At 38.0% G+C, this 18113-nt stretch overlaps 2 protein-coding genes across 3 annotated transcripts; both read left to right on the plus strand.

Annotated features, from left to right (window-relative positions):
- Positions 1 to 1961: 1961 nt before the first annotated feature.
- On the plus strand, positions 1962 to 5469 carry LOC117772195 (cytochrome b ascorbate-dependent protein 3-like). Its single transcript, XM_034603170.1, has 6 exons — positions 1962 to 2077; positions 2827 to 3015; positions 3934 to 4142; positions 4250 to 4404; positions 5088 to 5244; positions 5443 to 5469. The coding sequence occupies exons 2-6, from the start codon at positions 2829 to 2831 to the stop codon at positions 5467 to 5469; spliced, it is 735 nt and encodes a 244-aa protein (XP_034459061.1). The 5' UTR covers positions 1962 to 2077; positions 2827 to 2828.
- A 1217-nt stretch (positions 5470 to 6686) lies between these two features.
- On the plus strand, positions 6687 to 17733 carry trappc13 (trafficking protein particle complex 13). Of its 2 annotated transcripts, XM_034602036.1 has the most exons (13): positions 6687 to 6836; positions 8114 to 8182; positions 10607 to 10706; positions 10811 to 10895; positions 10994 to 11121; positions 12022 to 12094; positions 12426 to 12470; positions 12904 to 12921; positions 16104 to 16237; positions 16346 to 16544; positions 16648 to 16748; positions 17162 to 17309; positions 17402 to 17733. In XM_034602036.1, the coding sequence occupies exons 1-13, from the start codon at positions 6791 to 6793 to the stop codon at positions 17507 to 17509; spliced, it is 1254 nt and encodes a 417-aa protein (XP_034457927.1). In that variant the 5' UTR covers positions 6687 to 6790; the 3' UTR covers positions 17510 to 17733. The 2 variants fall into 2 exon arrangements, with proteins under 2 accessions (XP_034457927.1, XP_034457929.1); XM_034602038.1 differs by lacking the exon at positions 12904 to 12921.
- The last annotated feature ends 380 nt before the right edge of the window (positions 17734 to 18113 follow it).

Here is an 18113-nt window from a genome sequence, read left to right on the forward strand (position 1 = left end):
TGTAATAATGAATCATGGATTTTGCTGTATGTTGAGAAAAAAGAGTTGTGAAAGAATATATATGCTTTGAAAGTCTCAACAAATAATACAGGGGAAGATATACTGGTATAGCCAATGTCAGCTCCGTTCATATACTGTATAAACCGACCAGACACTGAAGTGGGTGGTGAGATGTATTAACTACATGTAAAACACATTTTTTTAAGATTAATCATTGCTTTTCAATATAATTAAAAAGTTAATATTTTTATTAATTATAATTTCCTTTATATAAGATCATGGCTTAGATTCATATGTTTTGCTGTCAGATGTTCATTCAGTATGTGGGTAAAAAGCAGGATCAAATACTCTTGGGGCTGATGTGCAACAAAGAATGATAACTCAAAAATAATATATCTGTATGTGGATATTTTCTTTAAACATATAAAATGTAATCTGTGCACATATTTGAATGCAGGTTATGCAGAGTATCACTGTTTATTTTTAGAAAACCGCCTCCAGCAAGCCCTGCAGTCCTGACCGATCACACCCGTCACATCAGGGACAACAAAATGGGAAATGTCCACACTGCATTGCAAATGAGCAACTACAGCAACAGGAATGTACGTGTTTTCCTCACGAAAGAATCTCTGGGGATGAACGGCTTCATCTCCTCCGAGCACGGGGGGGATGATAAGATCTCGTCCCCGCTTCCCCAGGACGAGAAGTTCAGCTTCAGGAAAAACATGGAGTGCGTCCGTGTGCTGGCCTCTCAGACTCGGGAAGTGCCCTGGGAGAGTCAACACTTTGTGTCCCTGTTTGTGGAGGATGACGACGATGAGAACATTTGTTCCAGACAAATCATTGTCAACATGGCCCTGAGTGCTCCAGTTACTGTGCTTCTCTATGATGTGTAGAATTGTGTAGCTGTTCATTATTCTCTGCACACACATACACACACACTTGCAGGCCTATCATAAAGTGAAATTGTGTCTTGTCACTGTAATAATAGTTGATGATGGAATTTTCACTGCTGTTAACAAAGGAATAAAATTGCCACTCAGCTCCAAGATTCTCCAGCCTTCATGTTTCATCATTTCAAAGTAAAATGAGATTACACATTGATCAGACGTTTCTCTCTCTCTCTCTCTCTCTCTCTCTCTCTCTCTCTCTCTTCCTCTCTCCCCCTCTCTCCCCCTCTCTCTCTCTCTGTGACTGGCCCTCTGTGATCATCATCTGCTTCTGTTCACATGTCAGGGTTGCCGCTTCACTGTGGAGCCTTTATTCATTGTGGAGGTATGTGTGTTAAATTAGATGACATGGCGAGATGTTTCCGGCCCCATCATGGCTGCTTAGCAGAACTCGTTATCACACCTTTGTGTCATAAGGAAGTTCGCACACAAAAAGAAATGCAAGTCATCCAGCAGTTTGTGGGTTAGCTTGAAAAGATGATACATAGAGCGTGTGTCTTTATGCTTGCTACACTTCCCACTTTTTTACACTATATGTTTCATGAAAATAGATGTTATGATCACTTATCCAACCTATAGTCAAGTCATGAAATAGTATGAAAATAGTAAAGCTGAATTGCCTTTGATTTGCCTTTGATATAGTTTGGAAGAAAACCATTCTCATCTAAACCTAATTGGTTTCAGTACTTGTGTTATGTCTTATAATGATTCACTTCATACTTGTTTTGTAACAATATGAAAAGTGCATGACACATCAACATGAACAAGCACAAAGTGAGTTATGTTGCAAAACCTGTAATCTAATTCTGTGATAATTTTTTACTGCACGGCAAGGACTAATGATTAACACTTGGATGCATTATTTCACTAATCAGGATAATGCAAAGGGGAAATTGCTACCGTGTCACAACCTTTTTGATCTAGACTTCCCCCCCTACACCCCCACTTTTACCACCAGACTTATTTAACCATCAGACACAATTTTCATGCTGGATGCTGTCAGCTAGGATCATTCGAGTTGATGTAACAAAGAAGGCAGAACAACACGGCCACTGTCTACGACGATCTTTAGGTGGTGAAGAGAGTGAAGAGGCAGGATTCCTATGAAGGAGAAAAGCAATCGTTAGGTGAGTAAAAATCATTTACATTGTTATTTTTGTGGAAAATTCAAATTAAATCTAACTCAATAGAAAAATGTTTACTCGAGTCTTAAGTGTGTATTGAAGAGTAATGGAATGTAAAGTACATTTAAGCAACTGCAATATTAAAAACACTATGTAAGTTGTTTTTATAATCATCTTTTATTTTTTATTGTTATGTTATTTGTTGTATATGTTTTATGTGCTGCCATATTTAAAAATATATTTGTTTGAATAAAAAATATGTGTGTATGTGTGTGTGTGTGTTTGTGTGTATGTGTGTGACACTACTAAATATTCCATCCTACAGTAGCTTTACTTTTGATACTTCTTATAAATTTAGCTTAAAATACTAAATATATAAATACAAATACTCATGTCAAAGTATTTATGTACTAAAATGTGATCTTTGTTTCCCTTTTTGGTTTGTTTGTTTGTTTGTTTGTTTTCCTTCCCTGTTATCATTGTTGTTATTGTTTTTGTTGTTTTATATTTCATTAAAAGATCAATACAAATCTTAAAATACTATAACTTATAATAATACTGCTGTTGTTTTTCATAAATACATGTAGGTAGGATTGAATTGAACTTGTAACCTCATAACTTTTACCTCAGGCACTTCTTTTACCACTGGTTCAGTACACCAGGGTACCAGTACCACTCAGTACAGAAGACTCACTATCTTCTACTTATGATATAATACGTAACACTTACTCTCCCTCCTTTCAAACCCACAGCTATGAGGTCGTCTGTGTTTTTCTACTCCACCTACACACTGTGTGTGTGTTTGGGCCTGCTCTGTGTGCTGTTTGTGAGCTGCTGGAGCTCACACTGGAGAGGGGGCTTCGCCTGGGATTATTCTGCCCTGCAGTTCAACTGGCATCCTGTGCTCATGGTGTCAGGACTGGTGGTTGTGTACGGCAACGGTGAGATGCCACACTGAAGTTATGACATACTTTTTACATTGAGTTACAGCTTTAGATACACCCTAGCTAAAATTTATAAAATTGAAAATCATATTTTTTGTTGACACTGTTCCAGGACGTTTTCAAATCAAATGATCATTTTAAAGGATGTAGTTTTCTGTGATTTAGTCAATCTCCACTGATATAAATAGGGTCGACAAAGTGTAGCCTCATTGTTCCTCAACTAAAACACAAGCAGGCCCTTTAATAAAGATTCTACCAAATTATCTATGTTAGAAAAATTGGGGGTTTCCATTATTGGCAGAACATCTGTGTACAGCCGACCATACGATAACAAAATACCAGCCCTAAAGGGGGCAATCCTCCAATTTACACATGACCATTCATTAACTTGTCACAAGGGGTGTGACACTACGCTGCCTGTGGAATAATTGTTTTGTATGTGCTCTGTGTTTCTGAGGGGAGCTCTCCCAGTCTGAGAGAATAACCATTTTCATGTTGATGTAGTGATGCAATTTGTGACTTTGTGACATTTTTAACAGAAAGCCTGTGTCACTAACAGGAGGTGTAGGCTTTTATGTGCTGGGAGAGTCTAACAAAAGATGCTACTCTGTTGCATTATGGGATTATCGGATGGGCCCATATTAAGGATCAGACTACTTCAGCCTCTGCTGAATTTTAGCGTGATTTTATTTGGCAATCAGGATCCCTGAAAACCTGATTAATCTGTCCAAACAGACACTGAAACGCGTTGATTGCACTGGATGAATGCGTTATGGGAATATAAAATCGAACTTCTTGATTTGATCCTTAAGTGAAGATTTCAATCATATGTAATTATTCATCTATTTGGATTAAAAGCAGAACAAAGCGAATTATGAAAGAGAAAATAATGTCTCTGTTCTTTTGTATCTGCAGCTGCTGTTGTGTATCGTATCCCGTTCACCTGGAAACAGAACAAGCTCACCTGGAAGCTGGTGCACGCTGGACTGATGCTTCTGGGTTTGCTCCTGTCTGTGGTGGGCCTGTGTGCTGTGTTCGATTACCACACAGGCGCAAACATCCCCAACCTTTACTCTCTGCACAGCTGGGTGGGCATCTGTACTGTCGCAGTGTTTGCACTTCAGGTAAGGTGGCAAATATTTACACATTTAAGTGTTATGGTACCAGCAAAGAGCTGACACAGTAAGAAAACACTTTCCCCCTTGTCTTTTCACCTGATGCTGATGGACAGTGGATCCTCGGCTTGGCTGGTTTCTTGTTTCCTTGTTCTCCACTGTGGTTCGGAAGCTCCCTGAAACCTGTTCACGTCTGGCTGGGAAAAACCATCCTGATCCTCAGTCTCATCTCCTGCATCAGTGGCATCAATGAGAAACTGCTGTACACGCTGTAAGTGCCCCAAATAATCCAACTGGTGACAACTCAGTGTCCTTCTTTATTTAATAATACTAATAACTTTATTTATGAAGCACTTTTCAACACAAAGAGCTGCACAATAGAAAGTCCTTAAAATACAGAAGAAAGTACATAAGTAATGATTTTAATAGTAATAATAGAGATAAAGGACCAAAATAGCCTGGAACCCTAAATTCAGGAATATGATTTCCAAGAAAAGTACAAGTATAGCTGAGATTTAACAGAAGACACCATCTCGGACAGCCATATTTCCTCAGGCAATCCATTTCAGAGTGTTCAGGCTCTGATAGCAAACGCTCTAATCCCCTAGTTTTCAGCCCAGAGTCTGGAAGTGACAGCAGTCCCTTCCCTAAAGATCACAAGCTGCACCCATGTAAGTAGGGGATTGAATAATCAGAGATACAGCCTCTACAGATCATGTAGAGCCTTAAAATGAATCAATAAAATCTGAAAATCAATGTTAATACAAACTGCGAGCCAATGTAAATACAAATAAACAGTTGTGATGTGATCATATCTCTCATGGCCTAGCTATTGGATTTTTGTACCAAAAAAACAGTTTCAACTGGAAAACACATGATCTCACCTATGATGAACAAAGTAATGCCCAATGTAACAGAAATCCTTCCCCGACTATATTTCTCCATCTGCCGCAGTAATGGAAGCAGTGAGGAGCCGTACAGCTCGCTGCCCGTGGAAGCAAAGTTTGCAAATTCCCTCGGCATCGTCCTGGTGGCCTTTGGGTTGGTTGTCTTTGGAATCTTGTCCAAAAACAAATGGCAGAGGCCAGAAACAGACGGGGAACGTGTTCAAGTGAGTATGGGGATGTAATGAAATAGTGGTCATGATACTATTGTTAATCAGCGACCACCTAAAGATAAAAAATAATCCTTTTGGTTTGATGTTCAGATATTCATTTATGTTCATTGTATTTGCAGTTTTCATTACTGGTTCATTCTGTCTCTGTTTGTTCTGAATGGGATGACAATTTAACTGTCATTTGAATTACAGCTCCTGCACACTGACGACAACAACTGATTGAGGACTTGTCATGTTTTCTTGAAGTTGTTCTGAGATTTGTTGATGAGTGTGATGAATAATCATTTTCAGTCATTTTAACTGTTTACATTTTAACTTTACATAATTATGTTTGAAACACTTTTTGATGTATATGAATAAACCATGTATTGAATTATATCAATAAAACAATAAATCATGATACATTTTCCTCTGGAGAGGTTGTCTGATTCTTGAAAACCCTGTGAGACCTGGTCATTTCTGTCGCTGGCCTCCAGAAGAGGACAATAACTAAATCTAATTGATTAATTGGGTAGAATTACTTAAACACTTAATTAACAATGTATGGGTGTTCTGGAGTCTCAGTAGTGTCGTTGTAGTTGTCATTATTAATAATATGAGTCACTTTTTGTTACACAAATAAACGAAAGCTGTTGTTTGTTTTACACTAGTGTAATACATACATGGACCGTTAGATGTCAGTGTAGTGCAACATCTACATGGGGTGTGCAGATCAAATAAACAACAGTGACAAATTAAATTCCAACAATAGTGAGGGTAATTACGACTTATGCTGAGAATTTTCATCTACTAGACAATTCTTACCATATGTTAGCTCCATCTGCACTTTTTATAGTGTGTGATGAGATGACATATTCTTATCAACTGAACTCAACAAGTAAGGTGTCAACCAAAAATAAAAATATATATTTCTTTTTCATCACAACTTTGGCTTTTGTGATTACATTACATTTCATTTAGCTGACACTTTTATCCAAAGCGACTTACAATAAGTGCATTCAACCATGAGGGTACAAACCCAGAACAACAAGAATCAAGAAAGTATTATTTCTTCAAGAAAGCCAAACTACAAAGTGTTATAAGTAAGTGCCATTTAAGTGCTACTAAATTGTTAGTTTAAACTTTTATTCAAGGTATAGTCGGAAGAGGTGTGTTTTTAGTTTGCGGGCAGAAGATGTACAGACTTTCTGAAGGTGATGAAAATGTACGTGTTAAGTTGTCAACATACATAGATAAATTATTTAAAATTCGCTCGCCTTTTAAAAGTCACATTTTTACTAACTTACTTTGTATTATCTTTTATAATTATATGTATTTTATTAATTATAAACATTATTATTATTATTATTATTAGAGACACACTAATAAAGGATTTGTTGTAATACACACCCCGGACTGTGAGAGGCAGTATTGCACATTGAGAGCGTCCCAAATCAACAGACGAAGAACACAGTTTCCTGTCGGGCTAAACTGCAGCAGCAGCAGTAGCTTTAGCATTAGCAGCTAATTTCTCCCCGATAAGACAGCTCCCTCTGTTAAAATGGATGTAAATCAGGCTAAACAGGAACACCTGCTCGCATTAAAAGGTATTTTAGACTCATAAAAACAATGTATAGATTGTATAAAATTGTTTCAGGAGTGAAATAGATGAGTTAATGTTTCACTGTAGCAGGTTGTTGTCATTTGTTGTTGCTGTTAGCTGCTAACAGTGCTAACAGTGTCAGACGTTTACATTTATGGAATGTATAAATAAGACGGTTTGTGGGACTCGTATCTTTAAATAGTATTTTTCTCGTCCTTATGTTATTTCCAAACTGAAAGCAGGAGCTACGTCATAATGTCAGCAGAGATGACGAATCATGTGTCCGGCTGTTCAATATTTCAACAGCCTGACGCTGTCACCAGATCCCAGTTTGTAAATGTGGGACCAGTAAATATAGTTATTATCTTCTGCGGTTAGTTGACATCAAATAGTGATCAGAATAATTGATTAGTCAGTTGAAAGAAAATTAATCAGCAGACATCGATCAATCTTTAGGGTTTGGAGGTTTTTTCCGGCAATAAAGATGTCACATTCTGCTTCAGTGAACGTGTGACAGGCATTTTTTATTATTTTCTGACATTTGCTTGACTGAAAAATGTACTTTGTTAATTATAGAAGTACTGTCTTTAATTGATAGTAATAACTTTACAACAATTAGATATTTGTTAGTTGCAGGCCTGAGCCACATCAGGAGCAATGAGTTTGTAATGGTTTACACAGTTGTTGGGAATTCTTGCACTTAAATGTATAGTATAATATAATAAAGTGTAAAGCTATAAAAACAAATGTTATATCCACACTACATAAGTTCCTTCCGTGTACATAAGATGATGACACTGTGCTTTGCAACTCAAGACTGCTTTAGAGTAAAGCTGCAACAGGTAGTAATTATAATATATATTAGTAAAAATAAGTAATTATTCAAATAACTACTGACTACTTCTCTTTAAAAGATTTTAAGCAGAAATGCCAAAACTTGGTTGGTTCCTACTTTTTAATGTGAAACAGTTGCTTATTTTTCTTGAAACATAATTCTAAACTAAATATTGTCGGATTTTGCAAAGTTGCTTGAACAGAAAATAATTTAATCATTTACTGTTTTTTACAAAGTATTGTGAAACAAAAATTATCTGTAAATAAATAATCATAATTTACAAAACCTGCATGCGCTTGACACTTGGTTGCTACTTGTTACTGACACCAGGATATGCTCATAAAGTGGGAGAGATAACTGTCACTAATAATACTGTACTTCAAATATGTGAAAACATAAATCATGGCAACTAACTTACTTCCCAATGTCACTTATTTCCTTCACAGTGATGCGGTTGACCAAACCAACGCTCTTCACAAACTTGCCAGTGACGTGTGAGGATCGAGATCTGCCAGGTGAGAGATAGCAAACAAGCACTGAGCCTGAAGGAAATGTAAGGCTTTGAGAATGTCCATGAAATCATGTAAACATCTACAGAGTTTAGTTATCTAAAGAAATGAAATAGCTTGTGAGTCATTATGAGAAGCAGCGTTATCTATTATTAACTATTGTAATAATTAGTTCATCACATGGCTCATAGTTAAAAAGAACAGGCAAGAAACGCAAACATGAACATTAGTACAACAATTCTGTGTAGTATTATTTGAAGCAGTTTTTATCTCTGTGCATTTATTATTCATTCACTTTGAGTGATTACTGCTCTTATCTGTATGCTGTTTACATGGTTGGATAGTGGCACAATTGCATAATGTTTTGTCTTTGATCTAATCAATTGACTGTATTAAAAAAATTTAAACAAACAAATATCTCAGGATGAAAAGGCGGTGTCATACACATAGAAGACACAGACGAAGATGTCAAGAGATTTTTTAATGATTATGGCCATCGCCGGTGTCGATGTGCTGTGAACCAAAACTTGATCTTTGCAGTAGAATTTATATGTTATACCTTTATACTTTGCCTCTGCCTGCTGCACCCCCCCTCACCTGAAGGCTCCTGAGACTTTGTTGTGAACGCATCTGAGTGGAGAATCTCCTGTTGCAGTATTTATGTGTGAAAGACAAACGCCGGAGAAAGTTTGGACCCAATTGTTCATGTCTGAAAACGGCTTATGTTGCCGTCGACGTTTTGGAATGTTTTTGCTTTATGATGGCTAACCAGTTTCCCCCCTTGGGGTCATTAAAGTTAACTATATCCTATCCCTATTCCTGTCCTACCCTGTCTTTAAAATATTATTGAAGGGGTCATCAGAGAATGCTGTAAAAGTTTATTTTGAGCTCATAAAATATTATGTTAAACGCAGTGTGTAAACAAGCATTTGAAAACAAAACAGAGATTAAATGAGTCTATTTCATTACTTGTAGCATTTGCTTTAGACCTTGTGTACATCTGCATTATAGATTATTATAGATGGAGTATTTGTATTTGCCTCTGGTGGAGCGCAGCACAGAGCAATGTGGTCCCTGCACCGGTAACTGAGCTCCACATAAACCATTACTCACACTGTCACTTCCAGGTAGGATCGCTATTTATATTAGTTGAGATCAGTTTCTTTATAAGCATAAAGATTAACTGTTTGAATTGGACATTAGAATCATAAAGTCATTGTTCTTGTCAAGTTAAACTCCTGCATCAATTACAGACTCACTCATGTTGATGTCCTGGTTATTATTCATATTAGAGCTTCATGTAAATGAAATAGTCTTAATGGTCTCATCATAGTATTATTATTAGTATTATTAGTATAAGTCAGTGAAATGGTCAACACGTGTAGTGACATGTGGTCAGCTTGTTGAACTGAAGGACGGACATTTGAACCCTATCAAAGCTCTTCTGCTTTGAAACCTGATCTTTTAACGTCTTTCCTCCGTCTCTTTGATCTGCCCAGCAGGATGGAAAACACTTTCATAGAAAACTGAATTTACCATGTGAAAAACAAGAGTGTCCATCGCCTACATATCTCCTCCCACCTGCAGGCTGGGCAAAATGTACAGACGTACCTGTGCTGAATATGATTATGTTAGTTAAAGGGAAAAATCCAAGTCTCGTTTTAGTTAAGAATTTGACAAAAGCTTAGTATAGAATGGACACGTTAGTTTTATTTATATGCACACTGATATTTTTAATGTTGTAGTCGATGCTTGCAGAATTACTGTGAGGTGGGAGGGGAATGTAAGAAGATTTTAAGTTGTAAGGTTATGTAATTGTGTAGGTACTACATTTACAGTAATTTTTCTTTTTTACAATGCACATGTCTATAATCAGGGAAACAAGCAATTCGATTTTATTTGTTTAGCGCAAAATCACAAACATTATCTCAAGTCGCTTTACATTGGTAAGGATCGAAACCTTACAATTCTAAAATAACCATACGTGTCAGTATGCTCAGTGCGGCGCTCATCAGGTGCATTTGGGGTCGGGTTCAGACGCAAAACACAGAGAGCCTGCCAGGTTCATGTCGGGCTCGGTTAGTTTTCTCTCAGGCTCGGACAGATTCGAAAGGATAGATGCGACCTCAGCCGCTCTAGTAGGGATGCACTGACTGAACTCTTTGTCAGATTTATAATAACTCTGGGTGTTTGCTTATCAGCTTCAGGGCTCAGGTATGTCTTGTCCTCTGGAGAATTATAATTACTTACACAAAACTTATTTGAACACTATTTGTCGGTTAAATTCCTTCTTCCCTCTGATTCAAATATTATTAACTGTGCAATCACATCATTCCGTCCAGTGTTTTTTGACTGCTCTTGGTAGAAGGGGAGGCAAATTCACTGACATGTTACAAACTTGACACATACTTCATATTTTTTTCTCTACAGGAGATTTGTTCGGTCAACTTATGAGGGAGGACCCCTCCACCATTAAAGGAGCAGAGACATTAATGCTCGGGGAGATGCTCACATTACCACAGAACTTTGGGTAATTAAAACATTCTAAGAACTAAAGAAGCTGGAAGTTCCTTTTATAAAGCAAGCTTTAGATTTGACTGTGATTTGACTTTACCACATCTTTGCATTACACAGAAATATTTTCCTCGGAGAGACTTTCTCCAGTTACATCAGTGTGCACAATGACAGCAACCAAGTTGTGAAGGACATTCTTGTGAAGGTAGTGTTAAAAAACAACATGTGTTATACATTTTTCACGTCTCTTTTACACGTTATTGTCGTGTGATGCAATATGTGATGTCATGTGATCATTCCCAGGCCGACCTCCAGACCAGCTCACAGAGACTCAACCTCTCTGCGTCAAACTCTGCAGTAGGCGAGCTCAAACCTGAAAGCTGCATCGATGATGTCATCCATCACGAAGTCAAAGAAATCGGAACTCACATGTGAGTGTTTTCAGTGTTTCAGCCCTAATTTTATTCTAACCCTAATCAAAAACTGTCATCCCGGCAAATGTTTTTTACCCTTAAGAATAAGTGGCTTAATTGTAGTTCAGGTTTCAATTTGTATTTGTCTTAGGTAAGTTAACACACGATCAACGGTACAATCAAGAGTGTTGTACAGGAAGAACGGATGAGCTCAGATATAAGAGCACTGTCATAGAAAATGTGAAGAAGGATAAAGAAAAAAAATTCATTCAATTAAATAAAGTAGAGCTCAATTTGAATCTGTATTATCTGTATCTGTATTATCTTATATATATTGTTTATAGGAACACTGTAAATGAAGCCACCCAGACGCTTCTCTGTCTGTTGGTTAATGAAGATCCGCAGTAAACCTGCAATAGATAATTTTTTGTGTATCTGTTTTTCGTTGTTTGAACTGGATTCAACTGAACTGTGTTGGGCTTGTGGGGGAGACTGAAATGGAATTACTTATATATACGGAATGAAATCTGGATGTTGAGACTGTGGGAGACAAACACACACTCACTCACCTCTTTCCTTTTCTTTGGTTATTTTTGTTTACGTAGTTTAAAGGGAAGTCAAGTCCATCATGTTCTGTAGTGTTTGATACGTTGACAAGTCCACTTGTGAATCCTGCGGAGAATCTCCTGCTGTGTTCTTACATGGACTCATTTGGAAATCTGTAGTTTTTACCATGGGAGCTGGCTGGAGAAACTGTGGAGAAAGTCTTTGGCCTCTCTCTGGGACAATTGCATTTTCACAGCCCCGCTGGGGAATGTCTGGAGATTATCCAGATTTATTATCAGTGTATGTCTAAAACCAGCTTTAGTTGTGTTTGTTGCTATTTTAATCGTTTATTTCCTCTGTCCCAATGTCCAGCTTAGTCTGTGCAGTCAGTTACACAACACAATATGGGGAGAAGCTCTATTTTCGGAAGTTCTTCAAATTCCAGGTAAGTAATATTTGAGCGTTCTCATTAGACGACAGTGGTTAACTCGCTTGAAGCTTTGAGGAGGCCTGAGAAATGTCACAGGTCTACAACAGAGCAAATGCCATTACCATGTGGGCTGTGCAGTTAGTTTATTTCAGTCTTCAGCCCTCAGTTTGTGAGCAAGTTGCAGCCCGTGACATTTTAGGAAAGCCTTGTATTTCCATTTCTTACCTAAAGATTAAGAGTCAGATTGGAATATATTTGCATGGAAATTATTCCTTTTTTCCCCCTGCCAATGGAGACACAGTGTGAGAAAACGACAACATTCAGTCTCCAATCTATTTTCAATCAGGTTTTGAAGCCGCTGGATGTGAAGACGAAGTTCTACAATGCAGAGGTAAGTCAGCCGCTTTGAAATACCACGGGCAGCAGCAGCTGCAGCAGGATACTGGATGAGATAGAAAGTGCTGCTGCACATCTTTCAACACGTCGTCCTGCAAATAGAAGAACTGTATTGTATGACATGCAAGTTCTTATGGGGCATGTGTAACATGCTTCAGATCATATTTCATAGGAAACATTCTATATGCTAATAGAGAGAGTTAGTGTGTGATTGGTCTCATGGAAAAACCCTTACACCTTCAGGAAAAGTTGATTTAACAGAAATCTGAATACCTGGAGATGAAGGGGTTTTCCTGCTAGATGTTTTTTGCTTTTCCTCATTTTCATACCAGTAGCTTTTTATATTAGTCTGCATATATTCATTGTCATCATCGTTGGCATGTAACTTCATTTGTTTATTGTGTCTTGTATTTTATTTTCTCCATTAGAGTGACCTCAGTTCTGTGGTAATTGTTTATTCTGTTCTCATGGCTGAACGTTAATGTCTCTTAATCTTTTTGGTGCAACAGGCTTGTTTTGTCTTTCTGGTCCAGAAAGGAGCAAAGTAGAAAAATGGAAAGTGATTCATCAGTGTTGGAAAATCCGCTCGACTTTTAAAGCTATAAAACAATTTGTCTTGATTCATTCTAACCTGTTAGTCCTCGACATGAACTTTCCATTATTGTCCTTTTGCCCTTTCGTTGGACGCTCATGCTTTCCTGCAAACTCATCCTACACAGGGCTTGGACTTCCTAATTGAAGTTTGTGGTGTCAAATTGTGGTGGGTGGGAACTGGATTGATTATACAATATATCCTTATTGGGGAGATGATCATTTTTCCTCTATGATTGTTGACATTCTCTTTTCATTGAGATTTAAATGATTATATTTCAGAAATGATGTTTCTCAAATGCGTACTGAAGTTTACAATGTTATCAAACTAATTACAGTCTGATTGTCAGTGGTGATAAAACCTAACTTACTTTTCTTCATATGCTAATTTATTATTCAGTCATTCCTAGTTAATGGAGGGAATATATTTGATGATAGTGTTTGTAATAAAATGTGAGGTTTCAGGTTTTGGTTGGAATTGCTTTGCATGAAACGGAGACACTCAGCGCTGTGACTTATCATTAACCTCATTCAGAATGGTTCATGGTCAGTTCTGCTTTTGAATTGCAGGCATGAACTAATCTCTGCTTCTCTCTCATTGTATCTCCCTGTGTAGTAGAGGTTGCACTGTATGTGACGGCTGTAAACACCACTGAGTCTCACGCTCCTTAAGCATCAACTAGTTGCCTACATTAAACCAGGAATCACACAGGCCCATGTCAAATCATGTACGGTGCTTGATTAGATATTTTTCCCTCGCTTAACAACGTCAGAACCAATTATGTCAGCAGAGGATAGTGAATGTTAATTGTAGTTACATTATAATTAACACTAATACTAAATAAGAATGTTTAAGTACCCACAAACATATACTAAACAAAACAAAATATACAATCGATACATTTACTCCACACATCCCACAAACAAGGTCAATCTCACTGTCTTCATATCAGATCTACTTAAATAGAATATGTTAAATCTAAATCTAATATACAACCACACAATAAAATATACCATTTCTCTATACATCAAAAGAAACTTAAATCGCAATGGGTTAAAATGGTCACATGCAGAGTGGCCCTTTATAATTATTACTTTATATTATTATAAAGTTTATATTTATCTATGCTTTAATATTGCAATTTTATTAGTTATCACTTGAATACAAATGTTTAGTTTCTTATTTTCATCAATCAGTGGGTGTAACTTATTGGTTATCAATAATTATACTAAAATGTAAGATTAGAGAGAGTCATATTAGTGCGGGTTAACTCTGCACAGGCCTTCACTCTGCAGATGTCATGTGATTTATTTGTCCTATTTTTTGAATAACTAAAACCCCCTCGGTCAGGAGCAGTGTGTCTGTGTGTCTTCCGCAGACATCTGTAAATAGATTGGTTCCACAACAAACTGCTGCAGGTGACAGAAGAAGAAAACAATCATTCACTTCCTCTAAGAGTCTCAGATGCAGATAATGTGGCTGCTTTGAATAACGTGATTGGTTAAAATCAGACAACTAGTTGATGCTTGAGAGACCTCACTGAAAGACTTCAGATCAGTCATTGTGCAACCACTACTGAGCAGTCTGCTGTTCAACACTTGTACTAACGCTGTCCTCAAAGGTCCACTGAGCAAACGTAATAGAGTTAAGATGATCTAATAAGTGTTTATATGTTTAAAGTTGTTGTCCGGTATATAAATGTTAACTCTGCCATCACCTTAAGTGTAGCTTAAAGGAAAGGTTCACCTTTTTTCATGTCAATCTTAGAAATTACTCACATGGTCGTATTAAGGGTTAAGCTCTCTGTAATGATTCCTCCTGTCCATGCTGGCTATGAAAAGATGGTGTAGAAAAACCAGGTAGAAAATCAACATGTGGTCAATGGTAGACAAGAACAAATCATATGTTCACTGAGAAGAGTAAACATATGTTTGGTTCATTGTGAACATGTAGCAGGTCAGAGAACATCAGTTGAGTTGGAGGTCTTTCACTGTGGCGCAGGGCACGTTTGCGTTCACACCAACAAACGACTCGGTCAGCAGACCACCTTCCAGTGTGGTTCCAGTGATCAGATCTTGAATGCGTCTCAAAGGGTCTTGGGTATGTTCACATCTGTACTCAGAGCTTAGAAGACATTCTAGGTGTGAACTGACAGACTTAGTGCTAACCACTTCTGATCTGATCACACAGGACTGATATTTATATCCTGTCTGAACAGGGTCAAAAGCCCACAGACATTTTCTTGTGCTAAAAGACACTCTTAGCAGTTTAAACTTCAATTCCATTTGTCTGTTTCCTGGTACATTTTTGATGCTAAGCTGCTGTAGAGGAATAGTGACAGACATCATCCTAAAAACAACAACTTTTAATAAGGTCCACTTGTGTCGTATATATCAGTCTGCAGAAGCTTCACTTTGTTTATCTGCCAAGGAGGATATGTTTCCAGTCCATTTGTCTGTTTGTTTCTAAACTAGATTACACAAAATTACAGGTCGTATTACCACCATTACTTGGTGGAAAGGTGTTTTATAGGTCAGGGAAGAACTCATAATAACATTGTGAGAAGTTTTTAATCACTTTCCTTGATTTCTCCGGAAATAATTCACTGATATATGAGTGTGGAATTTGGTTTAGATCTAATTAAATAGCCGGATCTGGTGAATTTAAATGTGTTTTCATAAGGGGACAGTTGACCTTGGCAGAGGTATGCACTCTACTGGGTTCTATTCTAGTTTAAACTTGAGAATCAGTGAAATATTGTAGGAAAGTGTCTCTTTATAGCCAGGAGGATAATTACAGGGATAAATAACTCTCCAAATGTACACACGAGAATGTCACTATGGTTTTAAGACTGTCTTGAAAAAAAAGTGAACATATCTTTTAAGGCAGTAGGATTTTACACAAGCCTAACCCTTCTTTGTAATCCTAATACATAAGATCAAAGCGTTGCTCAGTTCGCCTTGGAGATACGCAGTTGTGCTTATTTGGGAGCAAAGCAGCAACTTTTTGGTTTGACACCGGTCGTCTCTGCTCCAGACAGATGAAGTGTTCCTGGAGGCTCAGATCCAGAACATCACCACCTCACCTATGTTCATGGAGAAGGTTTCTCTAGAGCCCTCCATGATGTACAACGTCACAGAGCTCAACATGGTCTCATCTGGAGATCTGGGGTAAAAGCACCATACTCCTCCTTGTGGATGTAATTGGATGAAAACAGGTGAATACATTAATTTGTTGGCTTTAACACTGGCTCTCGTCTGTAACGTTTCCCCTGCCAGGGAGTCCACATTCGGCAAAATGTCTTACCTGCAGCCCATGGACACACGGCAGTACCTGTACTGCCTGAAGCCAAAGCCGGAGTATGCGGAGAAGGCCGGCGTCATCAAGGGTGTGACGGTGATAGGCAAGCTCGACATAGTGTGGAAGACCAACCTCGGGGAGAGGGGGAGGTTACAGACCAGTCAGCTACAAAGAATGGTATCAGGATTCTGTCTTGATGTGGAAGTGCAGCTTAAATTCAAATAATCTCACTTTTTACATGTTTATTTTCACGATGTTGCTCTCCTTGTGTGTCCTCCAGGCTCCAGGGTATGGAGATATCAGGCTTTCTTTGGAGATGATTCCTGACACTGTCAACCTTGAAGAGCCTTTTGATATTATCTGTAAAATCACCAACTGCAGGTAACAGTCCCACAGTCCAATAGACTGTTTTAACACCTGAGAGCCTGGACCATGGTCAGAACCCAGGTTTATATCCTTTTAGCATTGTTTACATTTGATCCGGTTAGTTTTATTTCACATTACAATTTTAGGGAGCTGACTAAAGACTTTTGAATGACATACTGCAAACAAACCAACCCATGGGTCAGTTTTATCCGGATTTCTTTTGGTCGGACAAAATGTTGTTCCTTTTCTCCAAGGCTCCTTTCACACCTGTAATTCTGGTTCAGACCAAACTGAAAAGTCCGAAGGTCCCGACAAAACAAGACAGCCCCTGAGACAACCTTCACTAGTACCAAATGGATAATGTGATTAAATTATTGAACAGACTGATTATGATAAAGCAGCTCTAACATCCAGCCTTTCTGTTGCAGTGAAAGAACCATGGACCTGGAGCTGGAGATGTGTAACACCAGGTCGATCCACTGGTGCGGTGTATCAGGGCGTCAGCTGGGAAAACTTAGTCCTGCTGCCTTCCTCTCTCTGCCCCTCACTCTCCTCTCGTCTGTGCAGGGTCTCCAGGTATGAGCTGATCTTTTTAGGAAAACTATCATTATTATGCTGCAATCTAATATTGTTGCTGCTTATTAACATCACATTTTGCTCTGTTTCAGAGTATTTCTGGACTGAGACTGACAGATACATTTTTGAAGAGGACGTACGAATACGATGACATTGCACAAGTGTGTGTGGTCTGCCCATATACGAGCAACGAGTGCTAGAAGTTTTATCAACCTTTTTTTGCATTTTAGACATAAGTGGACCAACTGTGAAATTATGCATTTCACTCTTTTTTGCAACCTAAGTGGATAATGCTGTATTTTAAAAATAAATTGTGAATAATATGAATCAAACAATCACCTTGTTTGAAAATTATAATGTAAATGTGCATAAATGTTAATAAAATCTCTGTAATCTTTAAATTCCTATTGCTTTTAAAAACCTATTTCATGGTCCACTGTGGTTTTTATGCCTCTGCACCGGCGACAGCCAGTGGCCGGAGCTATTATGTTATGGGGTTGCCTGTACGTCTGACTCATTTTGTGAACGTGATATCTCAAGAACGCCTTCAAGGAATTTCTTCAAATCTGGTAAAAACATTCTCTTGGACTCAAGGATGAACTAATTAGAATTTGAAGGTCAAAGGTCAAGGTGACTGTGATGTTTCAACACTTTTTATCTTGTATCTTAAGATCTCCTCGAGAGAATCCTTTCAAATTTTCCACAAATGTAATAACTAATTCGATGTGGATGGTCAAAGGTCAAGGTGACGGTGACCTCATGAATGCACGCTGGAGCTATACAGCCGCTGTGCTGTATTTCTAG

Source organism: Hippoglossus hippoglossus, chromosome 12 (assembly GCF_009819705.1).
Source record: "Hippoglossus hippoglossus isolate fHipHip1 chromosome 12, fHipHip1.pri, whole genome shotgun sequence".
Classification (NCBI taxonomy): domain Eukaryota; kingdom Metazoa; phylum Chordata; class Actinopteri; order Pleuronectiformes; family Pleuronectidae; genus Hippoglossus; species Hippoglossus hippoglossus.

Excerpts from the sequence above, each read along its gene's own strand:
- LOC117772195 (XM_034603170.1), top strand. The coding sequence starts at position 2,829 with ATGAGGTCGTCTGTGTTTTTCTACTCCACCTACACACTGTGTGTGTGT. Across the intron at positions 3,016-3,933 it reads GGTGGTTGTGTACGGCAACG|CTGCTGTTGTGTATCGTATC; the intron begins GTGAGATGCCAC and ends TTGTATCTGCAG. Across the intron at positions 4,405-5,087 it reads GAGAAACTGCTGTACACGCT|TAATGGAAGCAGTGAGGAGC; the intron begins GTAAGTGCCCCA and ends CATCTGCCGCAG.
- trappc13 (XM_034602036.1), top strand. The coding sequence starts at position 6,791 with ATGGATGTAAATCAGGCTAAACAGGAACACCTGCTCGCATTAAAAG. Across the intron at positions 10,707-10,810 it reads ACATTACCACAGAACTTTGG|AAATATTTTCCTCGGAGAGA; the intron begins GTAATTAAAACA and ends TGCATTACACAG. Across the intron at positions 17,310-17,401 it reads CGTCTGTGCAGGGTCTCCAG|AGTATTTCTGGACTGAGACT; the intron begins GTATGAGCTGAT and ends GCTCTGTTTCAG.